General features: G+C 46.1%; 1 protein-coding gene across 1 annotated transcript; it reads right to left on the reverse strand.

Annotated features, from left to right (window-relative positions):
- Positions 1-2,088: 2,088 nt before the first annotated feature.
- Positions 2,089-4,176, reverse strand: ATNIH1004_004730 (FAD binding domain protein; the record flags this gene model as incomplete). The annotated part of the gene is made up of 3 exons (XM_033569399.1): positions 2,089-2,100; positions 2,152-4,079; positions 4,173-4,176. 3 exons carry the CDS (start codon positions 4,174-4,176, stop codon positions 2,089-2,091), a joined length of 1,944 nt encoding a protein of 647 aa, XP_033428205.1.
- Between the last annotated feature and the right edge of the window lie 6,177 nt (positions 4,177-10,353).

Raw genomic sequence — 10,353 nt, forward strand, 5'->3', positions numbered from 1 at the left:
CAATAGTGTTGGATGACGGGAATTGAATTATCGGGGGGGATAAAATCACCGACTAAGCTCGTTCATCCCTATATTGGCAGCCAACCACTCAGGAGACGAGGAAGTTAAGTTGAACTATGGTATGTCTGCAAGGTGGGAGTAAGGATACTTTACATGATATAATAAATCAGAACGACTAATGAATGGCAGGCAGGACACTCGCCACACACACACATACACACAGCCACATCTGTCTACACACAGACCTCCGGCTGAAGGGGCATTCCCAAATCAGGCGCATAAATGAGCCCCATGGATGGTTGGATGAATGCAAGCCCTCCCTGATTGCCTTCCTTCTCCTAGCTCATAGTCGAGCTAATGGTGGTACATTCGTCGCGGTACAGATATGTACACAGACAGACAGCTACAGCCATCCACGGGACTCAGTTAGGCTTCTGCACGCTCGGTCCTCCTGAAAATAGCTTCTGACGAATAACGTTGTCCACATCGAGTCATAAGGCACGGACGACCCTGGATGCATGAGTATCTGGACCACCACGTCAGTAGCACATACGAACCCGATCTGTACCGAATTAGGGTAGGTATGTATCCCTCTTTACCCGATTACAGCACCCATCTTTTCCAGCCCAAAATTGGTTAGAATCAACATTCGACACCACTGGTTAAATTCCCTTTTCCCATCCAACTCCTGCAAGTCACCAACCCTGCAGATGGCAGGCAGGGAACCCGGCGCAGAACGACCAGATAGGCAGGTGAATTATCCATCCATCGACCTCCAGGTAAGCAAAAGTATATACGGTTCCACATGTCACTTCAAAGTTCCAGGTGGTCCGATTCCTAACCCATGGTTCGGGGGGGAGGTGAGACGTACGTGGCCATATCCTGCGCCTTTCCCTAGGTCGGACAGACGTGTCAGTGCGGTCGCATGTTTCATCTGCTGTGTCACTCACGATCTGGGAAGGGAGTGGGTTGGACTGGAGTTGTTGACTATACTCCATACTTCGTAGGTATTGTTGGTATACGTGTCTAGGTCTAGATGTCGATGCATATTGTATTCTGACATTCCAGACCATAGCTGATCTGGAAATAACTCCCTTGGTAGACACCATTGGTATCTCAAGTAAGTGTCAATATCTATGATGCAACTCACATAACTCCAGTATTCTTCCACTTCTATATACACACAAAAGACAGTTAATGAAACCTATGTTACAGATCTATATCTGTAGCTAACAAGAAGATAGAAGACCAAGAAAATTATCTATACTGCTGATCTAAGAAGAATAGTATTCTTCCGAATACTACGATCACAGTCAGATAGATTAGGGATACTTCCTGTAGATGTGATAGATAGGTACATACATACAGTATCTATGTATACTTCGATTCTAGTAGTGGCTTTTATTTCTGTTCTGCGATTTTTAATATTGAGTGATGGGAATGAATTACTTAGCACAACTACTAAGTGCACCAGTGTAGTATGTTTAGATAGTTCATTTTTAACGCTCTGATATATGAATCTATTTATTGTGATACTTTGTTATAGAAGTGTTATGGAGGGTTAATTGAATTGGGTTTTTAGATGGTATTTGTGTCTTAATACTGTTTTATATAAATATGGGTTAGAATATTTATTCTGGTGCTGGTCTCTATATATTTAATAGCAGAACTACGGAGTAAATATAGAGAGAATATTGCCATCCATGAGATGTTGAAAATCTATCCTGCTATATAGACAACCTGGAAGAATAATACTCCGTGCAATAATGATGTGATTGTAAATATCACTAGTTAGTTACCATGTCTAGTATACAGCTAGAAAACTGCAGATTTGGTATTGCTACCATAGATTCTAATGCTCTGCAACCGAACAAAAATCCTGGCACAGCCAGGAAATAAATGACATCACCAAAAAAGCCACCCCGCTAAAATAAGCATGATCCAACAAAACCAATAGCTAAATCCTTCACATCTATCCAATCGCATGCGATGTATGGGCCCCTATATAAGACCCAGATAAAATAAAACAGATGTAAAATTGCAGAAATCAACTCAGCTTGAGCATACAATATACATAGTTGGTGCATATTACCATGTTTCCTGTTAACCAGTTAGTTAATCACACATGTCCAAAGGGAGTGTCAAACATACGGCAATATACTGGCCAGCTTCCTTTTTATTTTCCCAGAATTGTCTGGCTTCTTCTTCGTTCAGGTTACCCTTGGCCATGGCGACATCAACCAGGGCTGCCTCGACGCCTTCGCCCATACCTTTGCTGCTGCCGCAGACGAAGACACGTCCGTCCAGAGCGTTGATTACGAACCAGACCAGGTCGGCCTGATGACGAACTTCTTCCTGTACATATTTGCTCTCGCCACGACGACTCTGAACCACAGTTCGCACCTTCTCCTCATCAACGCCCCATTCGCCTCGGTAGAGCTCGTCTAACAGGGAGTCGCGAACACCCTGGAGTACCCACACTTTGTTGGCGCAGTTGGCCGACTGCAGTCGTCGCTGCACGAAGCCACGGAATGGAGCAACTCCAACACCGGCGCCAATCAACAACATCGGTCCGTCAGAGGCAAACCGCTTGGCCAGCGGATTGGCCATCAGTCCCCGGAACATAGGGACATGCAAATTGAGAGTCCGAGGATCGATACCCTTCTTTTCCGCATCTATCAACCGTCGCGCTAGTTTTTCGAGATATCCAGACCCGACCCCGGTCCGCATGCCACCTTTCCAGTCCTTCGATTCTGCTACGCTGACGGCGACTTCGACCAATCGACGGGGCTGGGCTCCCTTCGTGCAAGAGAGAAGCGGATCTTGCGACAAGGAGTAGAATCGGGGCATCAGAGTGTTCAGAGCCGAAAGAAGGTGGTCCAAAGGAGGCTGAGACGAGGGGAAGGCATGCAGCAACTGAGAAACTGTCACATGGGAGCCGGTGCGGAGATCACAGAAGGCGCCTTGGCCTTGGGCGGAGGAAAGGAACATGAGGATCTGCTTCTCGTTGGGATCGCTGTTGTATTCGGCCAGCAGTCGGAACAGCGCCTTAGTAGGTGCATAACTTTGGATGTCTGCGCACCAATTGAGAAGCTCTCTTCGGGTGGTGATCAGCTCCCGGGGTTTGTCATCGCCCCAGATCGTGGGCCACCGGCCCTTGGTCGTGCGCACTGAGATCTTCTTGTCCCGAATGGCTTTGGGAATACCGAGCTGGTTAAATATATCATCAGCCTCCTCATCCTTGTTCCTAGGGCACACCCCAATAGCACCTCCCACGACGAAGTCAACCATTCCACTCTCTGCGGGATAGTCGGTCACGTCAATATCGAAATGATATGTCCGCTTCTCCGCACCAGGCTTGGTGAGTTCTCGGGCATGGTATAGGGGAGCACGATACACGTTGTATGGGGGGTGAGGCTGAACAAAAGGAGGTGGGTGATCCGCAGGTCCTAGTTTCATGTCGACCGCAGAGGCTGGGATGGATGAGAAAGAAACCGTCTTCTCAGGGAGACCGACAACATTGGTCAGTTCACTGTCCAGCGTGAGGAAATCCACCTTCAGGTTGAGGTCCCGATAAGCCTGATTCTCGGGAGGAGTGACGATGTTGACGCCAGAGACAGGCTCGGATACTCTGGTCAGGGGCTGGCTTCGGCAGCATCCACCGCCGCAGCAAAGAGGCTGAACCTTTTGTGTGCCGCCAATACTAACATTCTCTAAGATCCGCCTCATGTCCTCAGCATTCTGGGAGATGAGGACCGTTGACGCGCTGCGCTGGCGCCCAGTTTTATGGTCACCCGCAGTCTTTTCCTGTGCTAATTCATCGGTATCGGACTGAAGTTCGGTGGCAGGTGTCGAAGGGGTGTCCGAGTCCGTGCTGGTCTCAGCTTCCTGGGAAGAATATGATGCGGAGCTATTGAAGGACATATCAGTGAACGACAACGATTGAACGCCGCGAGGTTCCTCCGGAACAGGGTTGTCCGGGTGGGAGGTAGTCGATATAGGAATATTTCGGTGGTCTCCATTGATAGTGTGCGAGGACTTTGGAGCGGTGGCCCTCAAAGGCTCAAGAACTGCGTGCACTGTTCTGGGTAAGCAATTGATCGTACCATGTGCGAATAGAGAAGTCAATGGGTGACCCTATGTACAACGAGCAGGGAAGAGTGGAAACATACCCATTGGGCCTGTTGTGGTTCGACAAAGAGGTAAAGATATAGCAGTTCACCGCGGAAAATGAATTGGCAGGGCACAGAAGTCGAAATTTCAAAAAATCTAGGCGTACTGGCTGGTCGACAAAGGGAGTGTGGTATAGTTTTAAAAGAGACGACCAGAAAAAGGAGGTCGCCGAAACGAACGAGAGACAGTCTGAACCAGACCGGTGGACCCCTAATCACTGCTGACAGTGCAACTCGACCAAGGACAATCGCAGTTGATCGGAAGAGGACGCTGGGGAGAGTGGGATGAGGCGGGAAGTCGTCGTAGTAGTACCTCGTCTGGGGCAAAACCGGGATTGTGGTTCCGCTGGCACTAGGGAAAGATTCGTACCAACTGCAGGATGATCATCCGGGATCGGTTGTCTCCTTTGGGCGATTTTAACGCTGGGCAGGGAAGAGGTGAAAACAATCGGCTCACTGCAGGAAAGCTGCAGGTAGAATCAGATAACCAACGGAGGGAGGAACAAGAGAGGTAGGACGGAGAGAAAAATGCACAAATTGGTTTCCCTCTCGCCACTACTGTTCCGCGGTGAGGAAACTGTCAGTACCGCTACCATACCGTCTGTAAGTTTACCACTGTACCTCCACAGAAAAGAGCCGATGAAACCTAGAGATTCCGAAGGACAGCTCATCATGGAAATTATATTAGTAGTTTATATAGTGTACATGTTAGCTTACTACGGCCAACAGATGATAGGACCAGTGATCATGGGGTCAGGTACATACCTTGACAGTGAGTCCTGGATCAACACGATGGTTGACAGTTGTTCGGATCTGCAGCTAGGCGCGAGAGATTACTCCATTAGATATTCTATTGCAGGAGGATAAATACACATATATCATAGATATTGGTGTTTCTCCATCATTAGACCTCTAGAAGATCGTGAGAATTGATTCTTATTATCTACCACCAAGGACATGTTTACTTAGAATCGGAGCACACTTCGAGAATCTAGGATTGAGGGGATCCTGGAGAGCGTATTGGTATTGTAAGGGTGTCATAGCCGAGTATCGTACCGATCTAATCTGATCCGGTTTCGATCCTTCAATACGGAGTGTCGCACTGGGTCCTCGGTTAACCTGTGATACATCATTGCCATCCACCCGAGGCAAGACTCCATTCCTATGTGCATATCCAGGCCTGCCATTCTCGTAATGAAAATAAATATATGTATGCATCCAGGAATAGGGAGTACCATCAAATTTAATTAGCTCAGATATGATAGACCCCCTTTTCCCTCTCTACAGGATCCACGTGATCACACCACGGGTCTTGTCGCGTTCCGGATCAGATAACTTTTTACGGAGCACAGGATCCTTTCGCTCCGAGTCACCCCACCTTGACACACCAACGCAGTGTCATTCCACTGCCAATATTTGCCCCAAATGCTGTCAATCCTGCCACTTTTGTTTTTTTCTCTTTTGCGTCTATTATTCGATTTTTTAGTTATTTATCTTTTTTAACCTCTTTCAGGTTTGTATTCCATATACCTCCATTTTCGGACATTGTAGTCATGTGACATGTCACTCAAACCCAGGTGGGGCGCTGCCGATGTCGGCCACTAGATCATATCAATCTGATAGCGACCATGTATGTTGACATTGTTGGACACGTAGATGGTATGTAGTCAGCAAGGTAACCAGATGTTTACTCTACAGAAGTTATTATTCTGGCTTTGATCTATCGTCAGCACTCAATAAGGCTCTAGACCAATTATGCCACCCGATAGTCTTAGTTATTGTTGGGATTAGTTGGCTCACCAACTGCCCAATCGAAGACTGTGCTACACCTCTCTCTCATTCTCGGCCTTAGAGATACTAAGTTGCATTCCGACCAGTGTAACCATTGTATTTAATATGATTTAATCTTATTATTATCCATACAGGATGCTTACGCGGCACGGAATAGACGTCTCTCATGTAGAGTTGGACAGGTACGCAAGCCAACAAACCGAAACCTGACCTGGCTTCACTGACACATTCAGCCCTACTATTTATTATCCACAGCCCAAACTAGTGGCAGATATGTTACAGCTTGTTGGGGACCGGGGGAGGGAAAGAAAAGTCACTACATTCCGTCTAGAACTTTCCAAGAAACTCCACAACCCTGCTAAGGTACCATCAAGACGGTTCAGCTGCAAATGGGAGTTTTATAACTGTATCCATCACCCCGCTCCTGCCTTGAGCTTATCTAATCGAAACTAGAACCAAGCGACTGGTACTTGATGGCATGATGCTCACGGAAAGGGGGCTCTCTTAGCAGTTGATCCACGAGTATAGCTGGAGCCCACTAGATCCTACTCCGTACTTCGTACCCAGCCAGACACGTAGGCCTTGTGGAGTGTATCAGCTGATTGATACGTAGGCTTTATTATGGTCGCAATTTTGCGGCTTTATAAGTACCTTGGTCTGATTAGCGTTATTGCATTTATAACGCTTCTAGAAAAGAGTGTGTATTCTTTTTTTTTTTTTTTTTTTTTTTTTTTTTTTTTTTTTTTTTCCATTGTAACTATTGGCAAGGCTCATCCTCTGCATTGTTCGCTTGAAGATACATAATGTAAGTGATAACGCATAGAAGGGACAGCAATTATAAATACACCCTTTAATATATACCTTGCAGGTTACAAACACCAATGGCAATGGCAGTACCTTAGTTCTAGTATGAGCATTACTTATACATCAGTCCCAATGACGCGGGTTAGCAAGTGCCGCTGTAGACTCAAAATAAAACATTTCTAGCTGCATTTATTCCTCGAAGATCGTGGCGCGGCCGTCTTCATCCAGACCGACTAGTCTCCCTAGACAGCTGGTCGCAAGATCTTCATATACTCCCAGTACCCAGGACAGCACCCGCGCAATCCCAGTACAGGATGGCGGTAACGTTCTGGTTGTCCACCATGATATTGTGTGAATACTAGGCGCTCCAATCGGGTTAGCATATCCAGTAGTAGATTCTTATATCGACTTCTCCTAAAGTGGAGGTACCACTCATAGATCCGCGCACGCAGCCCTGAATCGCTCAACGTAGTCGAGCGGGCTCTTGTAGATCCCCTAGCATCGGGTCTCGGGATGGAGAGTTATCCGTGGTACATTGATACAGCGCTCAAGCTCTTGTGAATGGGAGATATCTTAGATCTTGGAGATTAGATCACAGTTAATAACAGATTAACTCTTTAGCCTTGTCGTCTAGCGTATTCCATTTCTCCCCCAGGGGGAATTCCGGGAATAATAGCCATCTCAATAATTCTTGACGGTGGACGGAAATTGGGCTTTAAAAAGTCTTGCTGGTTAGTTTTCACTATTTCTTGAATGGAACAAGTGAAAATTGCTTCAGGGACCAGAACACCAGTATACTTAAAGACAAGCCTCATTGCTTCGGCTTTGGCAGATCGCACTCCAAGCAGTGTTTTGGGCACGAAAAAGAGATCCTGTTCTAGTACAAGCCTTCCTATTGTTTGGCGAGCACAATATTAACCCCTCAGCCACCTGAGAGGTCGAGTGGATTCACAGATGACGGACATGGTAGTGAAATGTTGCCTCTGGTGTATCAGTTCCCCTTATGTAAATTTTGTTGCTCATAGGGAATCCCTGCTAAGGATTTTGTTAATGGTATTCTTTTAAGTGAGTGGGAGATCTGACTAAGTTCTGAGCTTTCCAAGTGTGAAGGGCTGACACCTCGTCTTTACCAATTCATGAATATATCAGAAAATTTATCTGGCTACCTACCTTGAGCTTTGGTAACTACCCTTTTTACAGTGGAAGTTATCGAAAGGAGACTACTCGAGCCTGACATGAACGATATCAATGCATAAGTTGCATGACAGGACTGTATCAGCAACAATGTGTAATCACATGGAATATATTGTACTAATTATTGCCTCCCAGGACATGAGTCTATCCATCTTCATCCCTCTGAATTTCTCTCTTTCATCAAGAAGGTCCAGAAAAGCTGTTCATCGGTCACTCTTTACTGGCCCTAAAAAACAAACCCAGTCATGCTGTGTATTAAGTCAATGGAAACACAGAACATATGAGATACCAGCCTTTGGATAGGATGGTTCATATTGTCCAATCTACCACTTTTTGGCACACTTTCACAACCAAAGAGTACGGAATGGAAAAGCGAAAGAGTCTCAGTTCCGATATGCCTATTGGACAAGAGCCGGTGTCCAAGAAGACCCGACAGCAATCAGTATTCGAGATGCCGATCACCGAGGAAAAATGGATAGACGTGATAAAGGAACACGCGGTACAAGATACTCTGATCATCAGGCTGTTGTGACCGAACAACTGGACATGTTGGGAATGCTCCTTGAATGATGCATCTCGAGATCCGTGACACCGGAAAATTCTACCGAACTCGTACAACGTTGGTAGGCTATAGCCTACTAGCATAGCCGGCCTGCAGCCGGGTTCGGACGATCCTGAGCCGCGGTGTTCCTTTCGGAGGTGTATATAGACAAGACATCTCCATGGCTTCAAGAAATTGAGAGGTAGCGATATGCCGTACAGTAGCTGCTGAGGGGACAGATTACCTAGAGTGGTGGAAGGCAAAATATTGGATAGAAATACTGCTGTGGCCAGGGATTCAGCTCGCAGACGATAGTCACCTAGTACACTAGCACATGCTCTCATGGAGCGTTCCATATTCTTAGTAGTTTAGACACTGCGTTCTGCAACACCGTTTTGTTGCTTAACACCGGGAGAAGAAGACTGGTGGAGTATCCCAAATTGGCTATTAATTTCGGTGATCATACTGTTTATAAATTCACCTGTACGGCCATCTATACGCCATGGTTTTATAACACTGTTGAATTGAGTCAGGACCATGTTAATAACGCCTTTTAGAAGAGGAGAGATGGCCGAGACATCCTTTAAGGAGAAGAAGTAAATCCAGGCGTAGAGGGTGTAATCATCCACTAATAGGAGAGCATATTTTGATCCACCAAAGGAGAAGCCGTCTAGTAAAATAAGATCTGAATTGACACGTTCAAACGGTTTCTTGCATCGTTCTCGTACCGGGGGGTGGTAATCCGCCTTCATCTTGCCTTGAAGGCATGCGGTGCAGGTGGGAAGCCTGCGTGGGACGGACAGATTCATCAAAGCTCCCACCATTCGGACATCCCAATGGCCTAGCAGGTCCGGAGGGTGCTGTCTTCCCTCATGCGAAGGGCACAAGGAGAACCAAGTAAAGATTTTTATTAGATGCATGCGGTAGAGATCTCCATAGAGAGAATCAGCTAGTCGACACCATTTAGCTTCGAAACGGGAGGTGTTTCGGTGTGGCGAATATAGACAATATCATTCTCAATAAAAGTAGAGTAGCCAGCTTGATCAAGAATATGGAGAGAGAGGAGATTCTCTGCTAAATGCGATACAAACCAAAGCTAGACTGTATCTCTGACTGGCTGCGTATAGAGCAGCTTGTTCAGTACATAGATGAGTATTTAGTTCGGTTCGGGTGCTTTCGAGTTACAAGAGAACGGTCTTTGTGAAGACGGTGTACAATTACCGCTTCCATCTATCTCCAGCCATCTCAAATATAGCTACAGTTCAAACAAACCTAGTTCAAGTCTCCTTGAAGGAATGTTTCTAGGTCTCACAAGCCGGTGTACATGCTTGTGGTGATTGTCTGTTCCTTCGCTTCTTTTGTGAGCCCTCGACCTAATCAGAAGAACCGACAATGGTTAATAAGCATTTCAACATCTTTTCAGGATGTCCGTAACATGGGTTGGTTAATTCCTGCCATTTCGACAAAATATTTAGTATCAAGGCACAAATAATACCATTCGACCGCGAAAAGCACCTGCGAAACTTTAAATGGCAAGGTCAATGCTGCAACCTAAGAGAAGCGCAGAACATCAGTGATGTACTATTTTAGAGGTATGTGGGGGAGTAGAGACCATTATTGGTTCCTTTGCCTTCCATCAGATCATGCCGTATGTGTATCAGATTCATATTAGCAGATACTTGATGCTCAAGGCATAACCTTGGGTTATTGCCGTGCATATATTGTTGGTTCTTATATTATATAACGTGACGTGTTATTTACACCCAAAGACCCCAAATTTAGCTAGAATAAACTCTAGGTGACCACAATGCGCCAAACTGCCGCATAGAAAATAAATAGAGCACTTGTAGA

This window comes from Aspergillus tanneri, assembly GCF_003426965.1.
Source record: "Aspergillus tanneri strain NIH1004 chromosome Unknown AapTan_3_pilon_pilon_pilon, whole genome shotgun sequence".
NCBI lineage: Eukaryota > Fungi > Ascomycota > Eurotiomycetes > Eurotiales > Aspergillaceae > Aspergillus > Aspergillus tanneri.